The sequence below is a fragment of the Lissotriton vulgaris genome, chromosome 2_1, assembly GCF_964263255.1.
Source record: "Lissotriton vulgaris chromosome 2_1, aLisVul1.2, whole genome shotgun sequence".
Classification (NCBI taxonomy): domain Eukaryota; kingdom Metazoa; phylum Chordata; class Amphibia; order Caudata; family Salamandridae; genus Lissotriton; species Lissotriton vulgaris.
The window spans coordinates 1,652,015,218-1,652,038,652 of record NC_141687.1 but is presented as its reverse complement, the minus strand read 5'-3'; the positions used below and the strand labels follow the sequence as shown (position 1 = coordinate 1,652,038,652).

At 45.3% G+C, this 23,435-nt stretch overlaps 1 protein-coding gene across 1 annotated transcript in view; it reads left to right on the top strand.

The window, feature by feature from the left end:
* The window catches only part of LOC147733019 (uncharacterized), a 92,843-nt gene extending 69,678 nt beyond the window's left edge, over nucleotides 1-23,165 (top strand). Inside the window, exons 2-3 of the mRNA XM_086955575.1 lie at nucleotides 21,599-21,937; nucleotides 22,276-23,165. Coding sequence (XP_086811701.1) covers nucleotides 21,599-21,937; nucleotides 22,276-23,165 — 1,229 coding nt within the window. The remainder of the gene's footprint in view (nucleotides 1-21,598; nucleotides 21,938-22,275) is intronic.
* The last annotated feature ends 270 nt before the right edge of the window (nucleotides 23,166-23,435 follow it).

The following is a 23,435-nucleotide window of genomic DNA, read 5'->3' as shown; positions in this document are numbered from 1 at the left end:
GTAAAAAGGGGAATCTCCGCAGAGGCCAATATGGCAGACGCTCCTGGGCCTCCTCCAATATCCAGCGTCAGCCTGAAGCTATTGTTCGCCAAACTGCACTGTGGCCCTACTAGTCTATGACTTCATACCACTGACAAGGCTGCTCTACTGAAAAACAGCCGCATCTGCAATTGGCCATTGGAGCGAGAGACCACGGTACCGCCCGGGGCACTTGACAAAATGGAGACCGCCCCATTGCTGAGGTTAAGCCTCACTCCAGTGACCTTGGAGCAGCTGGATCTGTGTGCCTGTGCTGCCGGGCCTCATTGGTGGGATGCCGATCTCACCAGAGCACCTGAGGACTGAAACCGCTGCAGCATGAGGCCACAGGTGAGGGGAGAAGCGGTGGGGCAGGGATTCAGGCAGGGAGTGACTGGTGAAGGCATCGCAGCATTGTTCAATACAAAACACAACCACAAGTCTGTTGTAGCAGAAAAGGCCGCTTTATTAGGACAGGCTTGTAGATAAACAGCGTTTTATTCTACACAACAATAAGTTCATTAATGAATGACCCAATTGAAAACCCAACTTATGCAAGATCCCCAATCTAACAACCCATAACCCGCCAGGTCATTCATTCTGCTTACACCCCTCCTTCACCTTTACCAATGTTTCTCTCACCCACCCCAAACTGTCGTCACCAAAGTCACTCCCCTTTGCCTTGCCCTCCAAGCACCTCTCCCCTTCCCCTGGGTCTGTCGGCTCCGAGGGATGGATGTGCCTGCACCTGACTCTCCACCCCCCAAATTACCACCACCCAGAAAAACCCTGCAAGATGTTTTCCTGCTCCACCCTGATCAAACACGGATACACAGCAAACCATCTGCCCCAAGGAAATTCATCGCACCCCGCCAACAATTTCCTAAATTCCATCAAAATGCAGGCCCAAATTTAGACACATTGAACTGTCCAACACCAACAAAACGTACCCCTTTAACGTCCTTCATGAGTCAATGAGCCAACACCATAAGAACACCATAAATATCAACATACCCTCTTTAGCCCCGTCAATATCTTTCTGTTTGTGTGTGAAGCACGAACAAAGGGCATCATTACGATGGTGGGCAGACAAAGTCTGCCTGCCACCATAACAGTATGCGGGACCGTCCGCCAGGGGTGCACCTGCAATTATGATGCCACTGGCACCGTGGCATCCCCTATTCCCAGAATTGTAATTGGCATGCACAATGTGACAGGCACTGCGTGATGCCTGCCACCTTGTCCATACCAATGTAGGGGGGTATGACGTAAATAATTAATTTACTCTCTTAATTTCTATGCAGGTAAGTACTTAATCAATAATAACTCAATCAGAAGGAAAGAAAACAGAGTCCGTGGTGTTAGAGTTTCTAAGGGTTTTTATTCCTCATAAAGGAATCAGGATATCATGTTCTGACCACCACAGGGGTGTCAGAAGGGATAGATGAGCGCGCTCCCGTTTATTGACATTACATAGCTTATATACTTGATTTACATCATAAGTTTCAGTGTGAGAGGCGTAACAGCTGAGAGAAGACAAGATAACAGTATACACGTGGTACCAATACATCATCAAGAGGCGTAAACTAGGCGTGAACTAGAGGTGTGTGCTAGAAACGTCACTGATAGGTGACGAAAGTGGGTGGCACCAAGGGGTGGTGCTAACAGAATGTTGCAATGTCAGCAGAAATCGGAAGCTTGGATGCGCACGCAGCTGCATGACGTGTGATTGACGGGGTGCAGGGGTCTTGACATTTACACTGACGGAAAGAGACAGAAGTCTGGCATGTCAGACCAACTTGTACTTCTATCATATCTGATATCTGATGTTTTAGTAACTATACTATCTGGGCGGAAAGGTCTCTAGGGTAGAGGCTATTCTATGCTAACTGTGGATGCGTGTATAAGCGCCTGAGTGTCTACATGTGGAGCGTGGGGGCACGGGGCCTTCCATGGAAGCATGGCAACGGAGGCTATGAATTACTTGCATTGAGACAGGTCGGCCCTTTTGGCTCTGCAGCTGGAGAGGATGTTTACAGGATCTGGTAGGCAGGAATGTATTCTCGGGGAGCGGAACAGATAACTCGAAGGTTATAGTCAGTCTTGGCAGAAAGCAGGCTTGAGCTGAGCGCGAGGGGCCGCGCTGAAAGTAGGACAGAGTTCACGAGTAGAGAGGTAGCCTGGGCAGAGTCAGGAGCCACAAAAGAGGTTCAGATGGCAGGAATTCAGGGCCTACTCTGGCTAGAGCAGGAAAAAGTAAAAAGTGTACTACAAAAAGACGGTGGCATAGCATACTTAGGAATGGACTATATAATCCATCTGAAAGAGGACAGGTTAACGGTGGACGCAAATGTATTTGCGTCTTCATAGCTGGCACAGGAGGGAAGTTACATGCACTTTAAGCTGATACATGGAGTCGGTGGGGTACGCGCTAGGGAACACATCATGGCCAAAATTTAATTTTCCTCATTCCCTCCTTGTTCCCTACGGACCCTTCATGAAATATCGATCCTCATGAATCGATCAGTCTGTTCTTGTAACATCATTTGTTCTTCTTTCTTTCGGTTACGTTTTGAGTGTAAACTGGAATGTTCAATACAAGAAGTGGCACACAGTCCACAGATCGCTGGCCCACACTGTAGGCATAGGCAGCAACTGAATACTAGGACTAGGCCAATGCCTAGGAAGGATAGGATCTTCCATCCCCAAGCTGTTAACGTTGTCCAGAACCAACCGGACCAAGTCCAGGTGCCTGGATTCTGATGTATCTGATTTGCAATTTTATGAAGACGGGTGATAGCTTGATATACAGATGGTGCATTTTGTGGAATGAAAACACAGCAGCTTGACCCGATGACCTTACAGGCTCCACCTCTATCTGCCAAGATGACGTCAATTACGAGACGATTCTGAAGGACAACAACCCGCATAGCGGACTGCTCTTCTGTTAAGTTACCTAAGGCGGAGGTAGTTTCATTTACTACTGCTTCAAGTGTTCTAGTTAATCTGCGTATTAATTTACTATTCTGGACAGGACCTAAGAAGAAAAAGAATCCTTTATTAAAGTCAGTGTACTGTTCCCATGCCGTTTCTGTGTAGTCGACAAGGGGGGCATCTCTTCTGGGTCTATTCTTTACTAGATTGCTATTTCTATGGTAATCAGAAGGAGCTAGGAAAACGGGTGGCAGAAGGAATGCAATGTAACAGGTACCATCCCAATCTGGAGGTAGACAGATGTATGCGGTATGACCACACACAAAGTAAGAATGACTGATAGCTTTGAAAGATGATTTTCCATCATCACTGAATTCGACCACAGTAGTGCATTTACTATGACCTAAGTGTACGGAACCTTTCTTCTTGATACATAATTCACCAATGACTGGCAGTACTGACATAATAGGTAGAACTGGTGCGGCTTTGGATTCGACAGTAAGAATCATAAGGCTAATTGTGTAATTACCTAATCCATATACTTCATTTTCTAGATCAGTTCCTATTCTAATGGGGAGTCCCTCCTTATCCGGGTAACAGACGTCTAGTAGGACCAAGTTCAGGTTTCCCCAAACCCAACCCCCATCGAAAACAGCAATGTCGGGATCTAATGAATTAATTATCTTAAACCATGCTCCGCAGGAGCCATTGTGAGTGAACGGGTACGGAAAGAGAGGCAGGGCTCCCTTATAATTCTGGTAGGGAGGGAGTCGGCCACATATCCAGCAATTTGTAGCATTGTTAGTTTGATGAGAATGATGTAACATACTAATGAATGTATTGTTGCGCAGCGCAAGTCTGTAGGAAAGCTCATGAGGAGGTAATTCACTAAAAGTGTGTTCAGCAGAGACATTGTAAGCAGATTGTTCACGCTTGAAGATAGGGTAGTATATGGGTAATAAGATGCTAGCAACAATTATTAATATACTTAGAATAAACATAATTATTAGTGTCACTATGCAGTGACTACGAAGTGATTTGCAATATGTTCTTTTCTTTTCCTCTCTCTCTCTAACTCGATCTAGGGGATACATGTCAGAAACTATTTAACCGATTCACCTAGGGGAGGACTTAAACAATTAAACTGTCTGACTTGCTAGATCGTAACTTCATACGATATTGTTCTTGAGGAGTTTTTTCTCGTTTGGATTCGGAAAGGTCTTTGATATCACAGTCTTTGGTGGGGGTGGGTGTGTCTTGTTCTGGTTTCAGTCCTGGGAATGTTTTGATATGGCTTAGGTGGACCCACCCCTTTCTTCCTTCCAACTTGACGGCGGTCCTTGTTGTTAGTAGAACGGTTTTCGGAGACTTCCAGCGGGGCTCCAACGGACTTTTCCTGTCGAAGTTCCGGACTAAAACAACGTCACCGGGGCGGACATCATGCTCCTTCACATCGGTGTTGTCAGGGAAGGCTGCGGCAACCTGTGAACGACATGATTGGAGTGCAGACATCAAGGAGGCAAGGTAATCTGTCAACATATTAGAATCAACATCGGTTATCTTTTTAGGAATGGGCGTCCCCCACATATTCGGTGGTCTGCCAAAGACCACTTCGTACGGAGATAGCCCTGATCTCGAATGGGCGACCATTCTCATATAGAATAGTGCCACCGGCAGGGCGACTATCCAGTCGACCCCCTTTTCCTGACATATTTTGGCAAGGCGAATCTTTAATGTCTGATTATGCCTTTCAACAAGGCCTGCGGCTTCTGGATGTCGGACACAATGGAACTTCCACTGGTATCCCAATAACAAGGAAACTTCTTTCATTAGGGCAGATGAGAATGGCTGACCGTTATCTGAGTACACGACACGAGGCAAGCCGTACCGTGGGAAAAATTCACGAACCAACTGTTTGGCAGTGGTCGGAGCAGTGTAATCGGGAACTGGGTATGCTTCGGTCCAACGGGACAGAGCACAGACAACTACGAGAACATATTTAAATCCTCGACAACGGTCCATCTGGATATAATCCATCTGGAGGACTTCAAAAGGGTGATCGGGAGGATGAAATCCACCTTGTTCTACAGGGACGCTTTTACCTGGATTGAACTGACAACAGATCATGCAAGTACGCACTTTCTGTTTTGCGGCTGCTCGTAAGTGTTTATTGTACCAGAGATTTTGTAAACTGTCTAGCATGGCTTTCTCTCCCAGGTGGGCAGGACTATGTGCTGTATTTATCATGACTTGAACCATAGAGTCAGGGAGAAACCATGTAGATTTTCCCGTCATCCAACCTTGATCTGTCTGGATCCCTCCTAGTTCGGTCCATTTCTTTATTTCGTCTGCAGTAGCATGTGTCTGAATGTCAATAACATCTAGTGTGGGATCCTTGACTGTCATGCAGTTTGTCGGATCTGTTATCTTTGTCGTGTCAGTTGTCTGAGTGTGAGTCAGTGCTGTATGTTTTGCAGTTTGATCTGCCAGGTCGTTACCCTGGGAAACAGAATCTGTGGCTTTAGTATGTGCTTTACACTTCATGACTGATATGGCTGAAGGCAGATGTATTGCTTCTAACAGTGCTTGAATGAGAGGACCATGCTGTATTTTGGTACCATGAGAGGTCAGGAAACCTCGTTCCTGCCAGAGCATGCCGAAGTCGTGTACGACTCCAAACGCATAACGGGAATCTGTGTATATGTTAACATTTCTGTTCTTTGCTAGAATACAGGCTTGGGTCAGAGCGATGAGCTCTGCCGCTTGAGCAGACAGTGTATCAATACGATGTGTTTCTTTAACTTCAGTTTCAGTGGTCACGGCATATGCGGCCACTAACTCTCCTGTACTTGTTCTCATGCATGAACCATCCACATAAAGTGTCAGGTCTGGATTTGTCAGTGGAACATCTGTTAAATCTCGTCTGGGCTTTGTTACTGCATTAATAATCTCTATACAATCATGTGGAGCTGGATCTGTCTTAACTGTAGGTAACAATGTTGCTGGATTCAAGATACTGCAGCGTCTGATTTCTATGTGTGGCTGGAATAATGTCAATTCGTAACCTGTCAGTCGTGCTATAGTTAAGTGTTGAGTCTGGGTTCTGTTTAACAGAACCTCTACAGAATGTGGAACTTGTACTGTTAACTGATGACCTAAAACAATTGAATCGCTTTGTCTTATTGCTAACGCTGTTGCTGCTACTGACTTTAAGCATGCAGGGAGTGCCTGTGCTACTGAATCCAATGTGCTTGAAAAATAAGCGCAAGGCTTATGTGAACCTGCTTGATCTTGAGTGAGGACAGACAATGCTGTACCGTCACGTTCTGTAACAAAAAGTGTAAACGGTTTGCTGTAACATGGTGTCGCTAAAACTGGTGCTTGGCATAAAGCTTTCTTTAATTCCTCAAAGGCTTGTGTGTGTTCCTGAGTCCAAGGGAGGACAGTCGAAGTCGCTGCCTCCTGTGTCGTTAACTGGATGAGTGGTTTAGCTAGAAATGCATATTGAGGAATCCATTGTCTGCAGTACGAGGTGAGGCCTATGAAGGCCCGCACTTCTTTTTGTGTCTGGGGTCGGGGCATGTTTACTATTAACTGAATGCGATCGGGAGTGAGCTGTCTCCCCACTTTGGACAGCAAGTGACCCAAGTACACAACTTGCTGAACACAGAATTGTAGCTTCGAAGGAGACACCTTGTGTCCCTTGTCGGCCAGAAAATGCAAAACTATCAGAGATGCTTGTTCACATTCGGGCTCACTTCGTGCGGTGATCAGTAGATCATCGACGTACTGTAGTAAAGCGGTATTAACTGGCATTTGAATACAATCTAGTTGTCTTTTCAGTGCTTGACTATAGATGCTGGGGCTTTCTGTAAATCCTTGAGGTGCGCGGGAAAATTTGAAACTTCGTCCATTTAAACTGAATCCGAAGAGATATTGGCTCTCCGGGTCAATGGGTACACTGAAGAAAGCGTTCTTGAGATCGATTACAGTAAAGAACGTTGCTTCTGAATCAATGGCAGTCAACAGGGAAGAGATATCGGGGACCACAGGATACTGTGGTACAATGCATTTGTTCAGTTCTCGAAGATCAATCACCAGCCGGTATACTGGCGGTGCATTGCGGTCTGTACGTTTAAGAATTGGAATGATAGGCGAATTACAGATATTGGAGTCGGTCTCTACAACCACTCCTTGGGCAATAAGCTCTTCAATTATTTTCAGTAAAGCCACTACAGCATCGGGTGGTAACTTGTATTGTCTGATTCTGGGTAGAACAACACCTGTCTTGAGTGTAACACGATATGGTGTGATATGCATACAACCTACATCAGCTGGGCCTTTTGCCCATAAGTGATCTGGTACATTTTTCAATCTGACATCAAAGTCACGTAGAACATAATGACCCTTGAAATCCCGTAGAAAGAGTCTGACTCCCTCCGGGGAACAGCAAATTATAGCTCCTAGAGCCTTCAGTGTTTTAATTCCTAACAGATTTTCGGGACATGATTTCGTAAGTAACAAGTCTGTAACTCGAGATAATGGACCCACAGCTAGTGGTACTGGTTCTGATACTTCATTTACAATAGGCTGTCCTGAAAAACCAAGGGAAACATTCTGTGAGCCTGAGAGGGGTGCCCCTGGAACTTCATTATGACTTATAGTAGTGCGACTTGCCCCTGTGTCAATTAAAAACTTTCTGTCTTTTCCTAATACGTGACTATGTACATAAGGACCTTCTTGATCTACAGGAATTTCAATAAGAGGCAAATCACTTTCCCTCCCTAGGCTGTTTCATGTATAACGCTGATAATCTGGATATGCCGACTGGGCATACTGGTACATCTGTTGTGATACTTGTCGTGTTGCGGCAGCGGGCTGTGTCTGGGCATGCTGTGGCTGCGATACTGCTACTGTCTGTACTGTATGGGACTGATCATGCATAGGCTGTGTATTCTGCATTGGCTGTTCGTTCTGTGAGGTCTGTTGTTGACCCTGTTCATGTCTAGGCGGACGCGGTCTTTCTTTAGTTTTACCTGTCTCGATGTTATGTTTCAGGACTGGACATTCATGTACGTAGTGACCTGGCTGCTTGCAATAATTACATGTCCCTTTAACGGGAGCGGCAGAATGATTTGTCTGGGCCCCACCTTTTCTATGACCCTCGGCTGGAATTGTCTGAGCCACTAACATTTTCATTTTCGTGTCTTTCATACGTTTCTGTTCCTGCTCTTGTTCTTCCCTAATTCTATTCTGGTGATATTGTAACATTTGTAACATCTGTGATGGCGTATTTGCCTGCCAAGTACTTTCAACCTTGTACACTCGATTTTTAACCAGTGGTAGGGCGTTCTCTACTAATTTCGTTACAAAAAGGTGTGGATATGACTCGCTACTTGTTTTTAGACCACTATTGATAATGAAACATTTCTCGAATCTTGAATAAAAGTCACTAGTATCTTCATCTTGTTTCTGTTTGCAGGACGAGATTGCGTCCCAATCTTCCTTTCTAGTTGTCAATAATCTTGGCAGAACCTGTACTATTAAACCTGGTAATGCTTTAGTCAGATCCCCAAGGCCTAACCCTGGGACTCGTTTCTTTTCTTCGTCTTCTATCTCCGCCCATGCTATCTTTGACTCTCCCACTTCCCAATCCTTCTCCTTTAATTTCTCGTAAATGCCCGTGGGCAACAGTACTTTCAACATTTTCATAATATCATCATACGTGTAATCTCCCATCAGTAACATGTCTTTAAGCTCTCTGTGAAAACCCGCAGGGTCTTTATCATGGCACGGAACTAATTTCTTCATTTCTAACAGTTCTAACTTAGTCAGTGGTGTGTGAACATACACACGTTTCAGACGTTGGTCCGCACCCATAACTGGATGTACTTCTCGTAAGGGATTCTGACTTTCAATGCCACTACCGCATTGCATGTGGTACATTTTTCTTTCTGGAGGTGGGGCGGGAACATATTCAGGGCTCAGAAAGGTGTTATACTTGCGTCGTTGTTCTAGAATTATTTGTATTAGTTTGGTACTAAAACCTCTCCATCTATCCATGATTAGTGCTTCTAATGTTTCGTGTAAGGGACCTGGATCAGAATGATGGTTTCTGAACTTGATGAGGAGGTGCTGAATCATGTATACACCTGCTATTTTCTGCTCTTCCGGGGAAAGGTTCAAGAATGTCTGCACTAACGTGTCATCATTATATATGTCTGCGTTTTCGGCCCACAACACGGCGGACCGGGCTAGTTCCTGTTCATCCATAGAATTGAGTATATGATACCCTACTCGATCTCGAAGCCTTTTATCAGTTTCCTGGAACTGATGTTCTGAAGAATTCGGATTTGTTAAAGCGGAGAAAAGAACTCTCTTGCTCTCCGGACGGACACCTTTCCTAAGGTAGTTTCCCCTACCTACATACGCTATTATATCTGTAGACTTTTCTGATGTTTCATCTTCATCTTCCTCCTCAGAGGAAGTTTTATCATTTTCTTCCTGATGTGCAGTTAATACTGCCTTTCTAATTTTCTGGGACATAGTGGCTATGCAAATCCCCTTGTCATGTTTCGCGTCTGCTATATTTTGGCCCCACTTGTTTAATGCGTCTAACTCACTCTGATCTGTCCCGGGCCTGTCTCGTTCTCTTATCACACAATTTATGAAGAATCTTAAAATCTGTTTTTGAACGTCAACTTTCTGTTTATACATGGCAGCTTTAACACTGTCGGGGTCTTTCCCCGTCTGTATGAATTTGTATAGTCTGTCGAGAGCTTCCTGCATTCCTACATAGCATAACAAGCTATCGGTGGCAGATCTTAAGCGTAGTGATGCTAAGACCATCAGATCGTCTGTTCCGGGTACTGGATCATATCTGCAGAATGACATCCTATCTTTGAATGCGTCTAGCCGGGCTGAATAGGGAGACTGGGAAGGATTCTGTGTGTCCTTTAAATGTAATCTGTGTGTCGGTGGCGGGGTCCGTGGACCCGCTGTCGCACCTCCTGGGGCGGATGCTTGGGCATTATCTCTCCGCGGAGTCTGTATCTGGACTTGAGTCTGTCTTTTAGTAAGATCGGGTAGTGCTGGTTTCGGTAGATCCGTCTTGAGTGGAGGAAGTGGCGGAGGTGGCGGAACAGGGGAGGTCTGTCGCGGTACCGGTGGAACATTATCTGGGGGCGCAGTGCCACCCCCATCCCTGTCAGTAGGCAGGGCACGAACAGGCAGATTGGTGTAAGCTGGCGCTACATCCTCTAGATACGAATTCAGGAATATGTCTTTAGTAGTCTTGTGCATTACTTTAGTTGGAACTAATGGTGTCGGTAAGTTTTTCGGTATTTCTGATTCAATTTCGGATGGGCCATCTGCTGCGAGGTACATACCGTTTACAAGATTATTTCGGGCACGGTCTATTTGTTCTGTTTTTACTCGGATCCCTTCAGTAACTAATTCGTTTTCTCGCTCTTTATCTGATTCTTTAAGTCTGTCTTCTCTACGGAGTGCTTTGTCAGCACGCTTACGTGATTCCTTACGCCAAAATTCTATGGCGTCCTTCTGAGATTGCCTAGCTTTCTTTTTCCATAATGCTTCTTCTACCCTCATGATGCACTCGGCATCCCACGTTCCGGTAACAGGCCATCTGTGTCTTTCGTCTAGGTGCTTGGTGTAATCGGCCCATAAATCTAGATATAATATGGCATCTATGCCGTGCTTCTGATACATAAAATTGCCTGGAGTGTCCCTAGGGGGGATGGGAATTTCTTCCTCTAGTAACCCTTTCCTAGTTCCTATCTGTTTTAACTTGCTGAGGAACGGCATCTTGTTTGCTTATTACTTGAACGCTAGTCTTTATTCCTTGATACGAGTTGCTAGTTGATACAAGAAATACAGTGATACACAATAAAACAGTCACATTCATACCACGACATTAATCACATGAAAACATGAAAACATTGGAGACATAGCTAACTACCCCCTACACTGAATGTACCGCTCAACGGTACGGATACACTGGTGTAACAGTGCAAAAATTCGGAATACTTTATATACTGCTAAACAGTACAGATACACTGCCTAAAAACAGTGCAGACCGGACTTGCGTACCCAAACCCGTCTAGATACGACCCAGCAATGGTACTCACCGGGAAGCACGGAAACAGAAGGCCTCGGAAACTCGACTGGACTCGACTCGGAACTTCGGAAAACTTCGGAAAACTTCGGAAAACTTCGGGAAACTTCGGAAAACTGGTGGGCCTCTTCACACCTCGGACCTTGCTTCTTTCGGCTGGGCTCTGGTCGGGATCCTCCGCACTCCTCACCGCCTCGTCTGGGCACTGATCGCAGTCTTCGTCACCTCCGTGTGTCAGAGGGGGATGCAGGAAATCCTGCCAGTACACGTGTAGTCCGTCTAACTGATGGCAGGGGACACGGATTGCAACGCACCTTCCGGCGCGTGAGGTGGGGGAGGGGTCCCTATTCGGGCGCCAAAATGACGTAAATAATTAATTTACTCTCTTAATTTCTATGCAGGTAAGTACTTAATCAATAATAACTCAATCAGAAGGAAAGAAAACAGAGTCCGTGGTGTTAGAGTTTCTAAGGGTTTTTATTCCTCATAAAGGAATCAGGATATCATGTTCTGACCACCACAGGGGTGTCAGAAGGGATAGATGAGCGCGCTCCCGTTTATTGACATTACATAGCTTATATACTTGATTTACATCATAAGTTTCAGTGTGAGAGGCGTAACAGCTGAGAGAAGACAAGATAACAGTATACACGTGGTACCAATACATCATCAAGAGGCGTAAACTAGGCGTGAACTAGAGGTGTGTGCTAGAAACGTCACTGATAGGTGACGAAAGTGGGTGGCACCAAGGGGTGGTGCTAACAGAATGTTGCAATGTCAGCAGAAATCGGAAGCTTGGATGCGCACGCAGCTGCATGACGTGTGATTGACGGGGTGCAGGGGTCTTGACATTTACACTGACGGAAAGAGACAGAAGTCTGGCATGTCAGACCAACTTGTACTTCTATCATATCTGATATCTGATGTTTTAGTAACTATACTATCTGGGCGGAAAGGTCTCTAGGGTAGAGGCTATTCTATGCTAACTGTGGATGCGTGTATAAGCGCCTGAGTGTCTACATGTGGAGCGTGGGGGCACGGGGCCTTCCATGGAAGCATGGCAACGGAGGCTATGAATTACTTGCATTGAGACAGGTCGGCCCTTTTGGCTCTGCAGCTGGAGAGGATGTTTACAGGATCTGGTAGGCAGGAATGTATTCTCGGGGAGCGGAACAGATAACTCGAAGGTTATAGTCAGTCTTGGCAGAAAGCAGGCTTGAGCTGAGCGCGAGGGGCCGCGCTGAAAGTAGGACAGAGTTCACGAGTAGAGAGGTAGCCTGGGCAGAGTCAGGAGCCACAAAAGAGGTTCAGATGGCAGGAATTCAGGGCCTACTCTGGCTAGAGCAGGAAAAAGTAAAAAGTGTACTACAAAAAGACGGTGGCATAGCATACTTAGGAATGGACTATATAATCCATCTGAAAGAGGACAGGTTAACGGTGGACGCAAATGTATTTGCGTCTTCATAGCTGGCACAGGAGGGAAGTTACATGCACTTTAAGCTGATACATGGAGTCGGTGGGGTACGCGCTAGGGAACACATCATGGCCAAAATTTAATTTTCCTCAGGTACCATAGATACTCCCCAAGTGCACTTCCCCCCCCCACAAGCAGAAACCACATGCCTTTCCATGACGGCAATGCCGCCATCGGCCGCGGACCCCCAGCCATCCTAATATGGTAGAGGTCTTTTGGGTATGGATGGCGGGGGTATCGCCCCGCCCAGCCAGCGGTGGCTACTGCCGGTACAGCGGGGGTGATCCGCCCGCCATCCTAATGGGCCCATTAGTTCATAAAGGTTGACCCCAACCATACCCATCAGAGTAACTGCAATCCTGCTGTCTTCTGCTGCAGCAGTTTCAGGCCCACGTGATGCTCTGGAACATTCACCCCCTGATAAATAAGTGGTCAAATTATGACGAACCCCCTTTGGATGACCACTAACCCAGAAAAACAGACTGACATTTTCCCACCCAAGAATATCCTCATGCTCTGCTGGAACATTTAATGTCGACCGAAAGGCAAGGCCAGCCTTATGCCATACCACTCTATGGTCAGCCAATAGCAAAGCTCTCAGCAGAGCCAGGAAGGCAACCTGCAAAAGAGGAAAAAAAGGCATCACCAGAACCAATGGCCACTGGTTATCCACCTACCCAAGGCCTTCCCCGTCCTGAACCCAATTCTGGACATAATTCTGCCCTATGAAATATATGAGAACACACTACCAAAGAACACCCAACCTCCCTCCAAGTCAAATCTGCTTTGAAATTGCAATTCATAGAGATTCGGATAGAACCGCGATGACCCCAGCCAATCACAAAAATACACTACCAACCAGCTCATTATAAGAGAATCGACTGCATTACAAAAAACAACAACAACTCCACTGTTCCACTAACAATGGCCTTCCAGACCCCGACGAAACACATCACACTCCCCCTAGCACTGTACTCAGCCAAAACCATATTCTCCCACCCTCAGAATCCAATTGTAACTCCAAATCAAAATCAATCGCCATGCGCTGCAGCGAAAAAAGCGCTTAAGACAACCCCCTCACCCCGCCTCCCAAGTAAACAGGATCACCAGTTTCCTAAGAGAATAGAAGTCCCCAACCCAGAATACCACCGGCTGGTGGTTTATCCCCACACACTGCTCCACAAAAAAGCAAGCACAGCAAAATCTCCGAAATCGGTTAAGCCATAGAACCACTCACGTTTGCACAAAATAAAGCAATCAACAAGTCACCTTCCCAGCATCCCGACAAACATAAACAGCACCTGAACTTGACTAAAACAAACACTCTAATCCAAACAAGTAAAACGACCTATGAGTAGCTGATGAAACCAACTAATCCATCAATACCACTGTCATCCTACCCTCTCCACCCAGATATGATATGGCACTGGAGTCATGTTCTCGCCTTGTCCCGGAGCTAAAATAAACTGCTGCCACTGTGGACAAGGCAGAGTAAGGTATGTATTTGAGAAAAAAACAGGGCAACATTCAGGAACGATAAGGAACTCGACAACACAGACAATATTATATTGAAAATAGAGGAACCCGCCCCCACTGAGGGGCAGGTTTACAAGGACTGGCGCATCTCTGCATATTAGCACGGATACGCCAGTATAGACGTGACACGCAATTCTACCCTTGCACCACCACAGATGCATCGCATTTACAATGTGGCGCACCGTGGTACAGGGATAGACAGATGTGTGTCGCATCTGATGGCGTAAGGGTGGCGCATTACTGGAGTCGTGTCACAAGCGCAACGCAAGTCCAGCAATATTCAGGGACCGCTCATAACTAACATGCTGCCCACTCCTTACGCCTGCTTCAAGCAGGCATAAGGTTGCATCGCAGAAGCCTCTGAAAAGTAACTCAGTGAAATCTTGTAGATTTCACTGCATCACTTCTATGAGGCTTTTCCCGACGGAACGCCCACCCACCTGACGCAGGTTTAATGTGAAACAGGGCTTTACAATGTGATACATCTCCCTAGATGACTCACGTTGTAAATAAGTCGCAATGTGGCGCATGGTCTACGCCGTCGCTGCATCACAGAAGTGACACAACGGTGGCGTAAATGTGTCGCAAGGGGCTTGTACATCTGCCCCCGAGTCTGTACCATCTGCAACGCCACCATCCGCACCTAAATTCCCTGCCATCACAGAGAAAAACACCCAGATAAAGGCAAGTCACCCGGTGTATGCCAAAACGGGCCAACACCCGTCGCAACAGGTACCGAAACATACCAAACTAGGAAAAAAGGGTGATAGCGTTACTTGACTATTTCAAGGAAAATCTAACCAGAAAAACCCAACATACATTAACCAGATTAGGTGATCTTAGGTAAAGAGTCTTCTAGCCGACCGCTGCCTTTAGATGTCCGCAATCGTGCCCCCCTCAATGAATCCCATGTTGACACCCAAAAAGACCCATGAGAGGGAGCTGGCGTTGGTTAAAGGACAACCTTGAAAGCCAAAACTCCTGATCCCCATCATGTCACGACTTGTTCACAATAATACGTAATCTAGGTGTGAACTCCTCATTGTACTGCAGCCAAGCAAAGTATAACCTCAAAGCATTCATGCTTGCAAATAATGTCCATGTACTTGAAAACAGCACCGCCCTCTCCCCTTAAATAAGAAAAAACAAACGTCCAATTATCTCGGGTGAAAAAGACGCCTCAATCTTGGTGTCACATCCCATTCCCTTGTTTTAGCCCATTTCTTAGGCTGATTGCCATTATCCAGAAGGTTAAAAACATCAATATACTCACGTTCCAAAAACCTGTTGCTTGATATTTGTGATGAATGAGACCCCATTGTCATTGTAAAGCGCATATACAGCAATTTAGTCTTAAGCTGTTCAGCACTCTCCCCCACTGCTCTTTTGTCCCTCCTTAGGTCATTACCGGTTGGTTATCACACTATATTTCTTTATCACCCCTCAAAGGTGACCCCTGTTTGGATTTATGATCAAGAGACACCCATCTTCCTACTTGACGACTCTGGGCTGCTGCCGTAACCCCCCTGGCCTCACCCCCATGTGCAAACCACTGAAAAATAAGGAAATCGGCCCCTCTATGCCCCCCCACATCCTCTACTGACCCCATGGGCTCATACCTTGTCAGAGTCAGTGATCTCCCACTGTACATCTTCCTTCCAAGCAACTCCCTTGGAAACATTGTGATGTCACGGCTGTCCACCTCAAGTCCGCACTTGACCTGAAAATCACCAACTGCCTCACTCCTTCCTGTTACTTACCCCTCAGATCTTCCCCAATGTGACCCTGCATGCAAGACAAGGTGTTTCCCCTCATGTAACTATTAGAAATGGGGATCTCTAGTTGGCAATGTTTGCACCTTTGTCCAAGTAGGGACCCTTGCTTCTAGTCATGGTAAGGGAGTTAAGCCCTTAGATGACCCCTGCTCACCGCCTTGGTAGCTTTGCAAGAGCAGGCAAGCTAATCTCAGAGGCACTGTGTAAAGCATTTGTGCACACATACAGTAACACAGTGAAAACACTACAAATGTACACCACATCAGTTTAGAAAAATAGGAAATCTTTATCTAGACCAAATAAGACCAAAACACACCACACATCCATCAAAATATGACTTTTAAAAGGTATGTGTCACTTTCAACACAAAGTACCTGGGATGCATCAAAAATCACGAGCAAAAACAACCACAGGGAAGGGGATGCAGCAGTTTCTTATGTGCAGAGAAGGTGATGCGTCGGTTCCTTACTCAAGGGGAGGTGATGTGTTGTTTCCTTACTGCCATGCAGGGGAGGTGATGCGTCGGTTCCTTACTGGAGAGGAGGTGATGCATCGATTTCTTACTGTGAGGGGAGGTGATGCGCCGGTTTCTTACTGCAGCCCCAGCATTGTGGTAGATTTGGCACCCAGGTGTGATGCATTTCGCGCCGGAGTTGAGGCATCGCTTTGCAAGGCTTTGCGTCATCCGAAGTTGGTGCTAGGGCCTGCGCAGCAAGGAATCATGGGGCTTTGCAAAATTCGGCATCTATTTCACGACGAGCGCAGCCGGATTCGATGACGCTTCATGTCATGTGGAGTCGGTTCTGAGGAGTGCGCAGCTGTGTGGTCGGACTCAGTGAGGCTTTGAGAGGCTTCTCATTGCTTCTCGCTTGTTCTTACAGAGATCAGCTGCAAACGCCCCTTCTGAAGCCCTTTGACTGGAGGGCGGCACCTCAGGCAAGGGTAGGACTCACTGATGGCAGAGTCCAGCAGTACCAGCAGAGTTGCAGCAATTCCTTTGTGTCCCTGAGACTTCTTAGCAGGAGGCAAGCACACACAAGTCCTTGTAGAAACTTCACAAGCTAGATACACAGCACCGTCCATTCCTTTGCCCTCTCCTTGGCAGAAGCAGCCACTGCAGGCAAACCCAGCAAAACATCCACACAGCAATAGGGCAGTACTCCTCCTTCAGCTTCTACAGGTCTTCTCCTTGGAAGAGGTTCCTCTTGAGTCCAGAAGTATTCTAAAGTTCTGGGCACCAATATTTATACCTCAATTTCCTTTGTTCTCTTGTGGCAAAAAGTCCTTCAGCTCAGTCCAAACCATTTCTGTCCTCTCTGGTACAGCTTCTTGGAAGGTGAGACAGCATTGTGCACAGGAGACAGGGCCTATTGAGGTACAAGCAAAACTTTTCCACTACTCTAAATGCAGCCCAGATCTAATCAGCTCAGCTCTGAGTCATCCAGGAAAGGCAAGGCACACATCAAACCCCAGTAGCTGTCTTTACATGTTTTATTAAATTCTGAGTTTAGAGGGCCTAAACTCCATCTCTCTATCTTGTCCCAATGGAAATTTATACTTGTAAGATGTTTCAAATAAACTCCCATCTTACCCTTTGGAACAGATAGCCTTTCAATAGTGAAAAATGAAATGCACAGTATTTCACTAGCAGGACACGTCACAAATACCTTTCCCTCAACCTGCACCGTGCCCACAGGCGTGCCTTCGGCCTACCTTAGGGGTGTTTTATATGTGAGAAAAGGGAAGGTTAGAGCTGGCAAGTGGGTGCACTTGCCAGGCTGAAATGGCAGTTAAAACTGCACGCAGACACTGCAGTGGCAGGTCTGAGATATATTTATTGGCTACTTGTGTGGGTGGCACAATCAGTGTTGCAGGCCCACTAGCAGCATTGATTTACAGGTCCTGGCACACTGAGTACACTTTACTAGGGACTTACTAGTAAATCAAATATGCCCATCATTGATAACCAATCAAAATCACAATTTGCACCAAGAGCATATGCACTTTAGCACAGTCTTAAAGCCAACAAAATCAGGTCAGAAAAAATAGGAGGCAAAAGCAAAACATTTGGAGATAACCCTGCAAAAAGGGCCAATTCCAACAGTAACCCACCTCCTTTCAAATTCATCATTGTCTCCACTATAAACCAAAACTAATGCATCCCTTAAACTCTTAGACAGACCACTCACACCTGGGCAGACTCCATCATTTAAATCACCATCTTAACTATGCCATGCCCGATGTTGAGAAAATGAAACAAAAACACTTGATGGACAGAATGCAGAACAATATCATACATTGAACCCAGGACAGAGATCTGAGCCTAAATCCATCTTTTTTTGCTCACCATGTCATTCCAGTTTGGACCCAGCCGTATGCAAATCAGTCTTGACCTTGCACCCAATGGGAACAGTCCAGCCGGAACTGCCAGGCCAGGTCCTCCTTGGACTGGAAACAAGGCTCCTAGGACCGGTTTTGGGCTTTCACCCCTCCTCAGCCAGGATAGCTTGACTCCAGGGGCATGGAGAGCACAGGACCCACGTCTGGGCATACCCGTACCACTCGGGGTGGCAAATGCAAAAAGAATACTTGATGGACAGAATGCAGAACAATGTCATACATTCACCCAGTACAGAGATCTGGGCCTAAATCCATCGTTTGCATACGGCTGGGTCCAAACTGGAATGACATGGTGAGCAAAAAAACAATGGATTTAGGCCCAGATCTGTGTACTGGGTTGAATGTATGACATTGCTCTGCATTCTGTCCATCAAGTGTTCTTTTTTCATTTTCTCAACATTCCCTCCCTGGGAATGGCATTGTTAAGATGGTGATTCTTAACTATCTGAACCTGAACCTCAGCATTGTATTCCTCACTGCTGAGTTGTTAGCTTGCAAGCAGGCTTTGAAGGGGCACCACGAGGACGAGTTTCACTTCAGCACTGCAACAAGAGCTCGACGGGCCACTTCCCGACTTCAGACCTAGGGGCTTCGGCAGAATGCCAGTAACATCAGCCATGTCTAGGGCCAAAATGGCACAGACAAAGTACCCCAAACACACACTCATTTGAATATAGACAAGTACAGCACGATTTCATTGGAACCCTCAAAACAACAAGCATTGACATGCCCCCAGATCCCAGAGACCTGGGTTCCCCAGAAGTTGACAAGATCCTGCAGGCCATCCAAACCTCTCGTGAAGCAGTTTAAGCAAATAAAAAGAACTAAAAGAGGAACAACAGAGAGCCGGGTCAGTAAAGCAGAGAAAAAACGATCTAATTAAGAAAAAACGAGCACTGGCAAAGCCAGTAGGTCTCACTTTTCGGACCTTAAGGCGTTTCCATTGGTTTTAGCCATGCTGCATAGCATTCTTGATTCTATGCAGCATGGCTAATAAACAGGAAAAAATGCCTAAGTACCAATGGAAAGAGTGCCTTAAGAATTATAGTCCTGAGTGGTGGAGACCTTTATGAGCCAAGCAGAGGGCCTTGAATTTGACCCAGCTGCGGACCGAAAGCCAATGCAGCTTTTGGAGACTAGGAGAAATTGAATGGAATTTCAGGAGATCCAAGATCATTCTAGCTGCGGCGTTCTGAACTATTTGAAGTCTACTAGCAAGCTTTTCCTGTACGTTCATGTAGAAGCCATTGCAGTAGTCCAACTTTGAGAGGACTAATGCTATGATCATGTTTTTCTGGACTTATCCAGAATGTATGGCAACATCGTCCTAACCATCCTCAGGGTGTGAGAGGATGAGGATACTACTGCTGAGACGGGCACAATTTGTGCACCAGCGCAGTGGAAGAGGACCGGAATGTGCCATATCTCATAGATATGGCCATTCCTTCTCTTTTCTTTAGACACAGGGCAACACAGCAAAGTGACGTGCAGTGCTGCCCTGCTTCAAAATGTTGTAGATGAGGCCCATAGTGTTTCTGCCTTAAACAGATAGAGCACATCAAGCCATATGCATAACATCGAGAAATGCAGTGTTTCAGGTGTAAATAGACACCGTACAGTTCACACAGAAAAACATTTGGAGAATGAGGCCATAGGCTTATGCGATGGTTGGCATAGCTGGACATGACATTGCATCAGATAGTCGTGAGACAATCAGCCCAACAACCACATGTTCACTATGGTGGTATTTAAAACCTTTCACAGCATGATTTCTATGTCACCAAAAAGGTTATATGTGGTATTTTTCCATTGTGAGCAAAATTGTTTAGTGAAAATAGGATTTATGCCCTATGAAAAGTATTGTAAAATAGCCTAGGGGGCATATTTCAGAGGGTATTGCGTTAAACTTGCACCACAAGCAGTGGTAGATGCATGATGCAAACATCTCAGTCATATGTATAAAGCCAAGCAAAGCCACTTTGCTTGACTTTAAAGGTCTTTAAAAATATGGAGTAATTCCAAGCAGGGCAAATCTCTGTGTTGCCTTACTCTGCACATGGGAGGCGTTCCATGGGCATTGCAGTGGGAGTTCCCATGCAACTCCAATGGTTTTTGCACACTCCCAAATTTACAAGGACTTGTAAACCTGGGAATTCTTCAAAATTGTACACCTCCCCAGGTGAGACGAAACAAGGAGAAATATCTTTATTTCTCTGCAGTTATTTTCTCTTTCTAAGCATGCTGCATTATGCAGCATGCTTAGAAAGAGAAAAATGCCTCTGTGGATTGTTTATGTGCAGGAAGGTGTCCCTACTGCCACAAAAACATTTCCGCCTGTAATGCAGGTCCCCTTGAACCATAGTGCAAGGGTACCTTTGTTCCGCACTTGGCTGATTTTAGAAATGGGGTTTCTGGTTGGCTAGGGTATACACCTAAGCCAGGCAGAGCCCACCACTTTAGTCACGGTAAGGGAGTTACAAACCCAAAATAACCCCTGCTCACCCCATTGGTAGCTTGGTAGAGCAGTCAAGTTTATCCCCGAGGCAATGGGTAAATCATTTGCACAACACATACACCCACTCACCAGTGACACAATAAATACACCAAAAAAGAGACTCCTCAAAGTAGTATAAAATACGTATTTGTATTACATATAAACATAGACCAAAACAACATAAACCAATAATCACTTGCCAACTAGGCATTTGTCATACATTACAGTTAATGTAATAAGATAAAGATTTATATATTGCACATGTCATAAAACTATTGCGAAAGGCACCATTATGGGGCATATCATACAATCACAATATATGTTGCTCTTTATCCTGACTATGCGAGGCATAAAACACCATCCCCCACATGCATCATTGTGTCATTTTGCGAATTCTTATTTGCGAAAAATAAGGAATCGCAAATAAGAATTCGCAAAATGGGATGCATCAATTAATTCGCATTTTTTTAGCGATTCGGTAAAAATCGCAATTTTTACCGAATCGCAAGGAAAATGCGATTCCTTATGTGCGAAATCGCATTGTGCGACTTCGCAAATAAGGAAAAGACGCACATGATGAATACTCAAGTGATTGCAGTGTGGCTGCCTCTGAAACTAATGACAGACACCTGTGGGCTACTTCGAACTTGAATTTGGCAGTTTGGGGAGTGTGTGGAAGCTGCTGGACAGGTTACTGATTTCTCTTGAGATTATGGAGGCAAGCAATGTGGTTTTGGAGCCCCAGCAGCAGCAGCAGCAGCAGCAACAGCAGCAGCAGCCCAGGAAAAGGAAAGTCAAATTTAGTGACAAAGAACTTGAGGTTCTAATTGAAGAAGTCACAGCTAAGCATGACCAACTTTTTGGAAAAAGTTCACTGAAAATACCTGAGGCAACGAAAAGAAAAATTTGGCTAACAATACAGGCAAAGGTCAATGCTGTAGGTGTCGCCCACAGAGACATCAGTAATCTCCAGAAGAGATGGTACGATTTGCGCAGCAGAGCAAAGGAGAAGATTGCGACACGCATCAAATCTGGAAGGAAAACTGGTGGGGGTACACCAAAAGACATACCAACTACCCCTTGGGATGAACTAGTAGAGGGGACTTTACCTACTGAAGCAGTTGTTGGAGTGTATGACATTGACACCTCAGAGCAGCCTGGAACAAGTCAAGGTAATTTTTTTTAAAAACAGGATAATGTCATTGAGTGCATGACTTGTGATTAGATCTGTAAAGTTACAAATGTCAAAAGTACATGTTTTGCCAAAGTGCATAATAAATATTGTAAATTTAAGATGAAAGAATGGCATCATGGGACATGTAGTTTTCCTCACAAATATTCTTTTATTGCTGTCCAGACAACAGGATCACTGTTAGCAATAGGTACATTCACTTCCACGATAATTTGTCATCCATGCCTCAATATAGCAGTGTCATATGTTAATCTGTGAAAGAAAAACAGGCATTGGGAATATTTTTCTAACAGGTTACTCCCACTGTCTCATTTTTAGATGCTGATTTGGATGCAGAATTTATTCAATTTGCAGAGTCTTTCACACAAGACTTATTAAATGAGGCAGAAAATAACTTTGACCCACCACCTTCACCCACTGTGGAACCACAAAATCAAAGACGCAGACTGCGTCGACTGGTAGACACTGAATCTGAGGCAGAGGAAAATGTGGACACTGCAGTTCAAAATACAACACTGAATGCAGAGCCTGCACAAAGGGTCCCAGGCAGGCGTCAAAGACTGCGACAATTCTTCCGGCGTCGCAGAGCTCCTTCACAAACTCATGAATCAATGGATGACTTTGTAAATGGCAGTGTCCTTGAGAGGAAGTTATTAAAAGTACAGCGCCTGCAAGGCAAGGACATAAGGGTTATCAAGGGGAAAATCACCAATATAGCCAAAGACATGCACAATATTAGTTCTGCACTTGTCAACATGGTCAATGTCTCTTCAGACAAAATGGAACGAATGACCTCTGCAATAGAGACACTAAGTCAAGCAATGCATGGTGACCAGGGTGCAGTTTTGCAAAGAGCAGTTGTGAGTACGCAGTCAAGCACAAGAGCCATGCACAGAATGTGCAGTAATACTTCTAAATTGATTGAAACAACAATCGGCTTCCAAAAGGAAATGATGAAATGTTATGGTGAGCTGGCATGTGGCATGAAATCAATGCAAGGCCCCATTTCAGACCACCATCAAGGCCCAAGTACAATCTATCAACCAGTGTCTGCATTCCCTGCATCTTCTTCAGACAATGCAAATGTAAATATCAAACCACCTTCAGAAAGAAGAAGTGTCAGAAATGTAGCCAAAGACACCTGCAAAAACAAAAATTCAAACCCTGTGAAGGTTAAGGCATTGGGGTTAAGAGCAAGGAAAAAGTGATTCATATGTGAATATTTTGTGAACCTTTATTTTAACAGTTAATGGTTGACAATATTAATACATTTGAAGATTTTATTCAAATGAAATTTTTGTTTCAAAATACCACATACGTTGGAATGGAAGCACACATTCACTTTCATTTGAAAAACAATAAATACCTAAGTTACAGCACATGCATGTTTGTCCTGTCTCATACCTTTATTTAAAAGTAATGCTGAGTTATCTCTGCTCTTCTTCTCCTTCCCTCTGCAGCATCAGGACCATTGATTC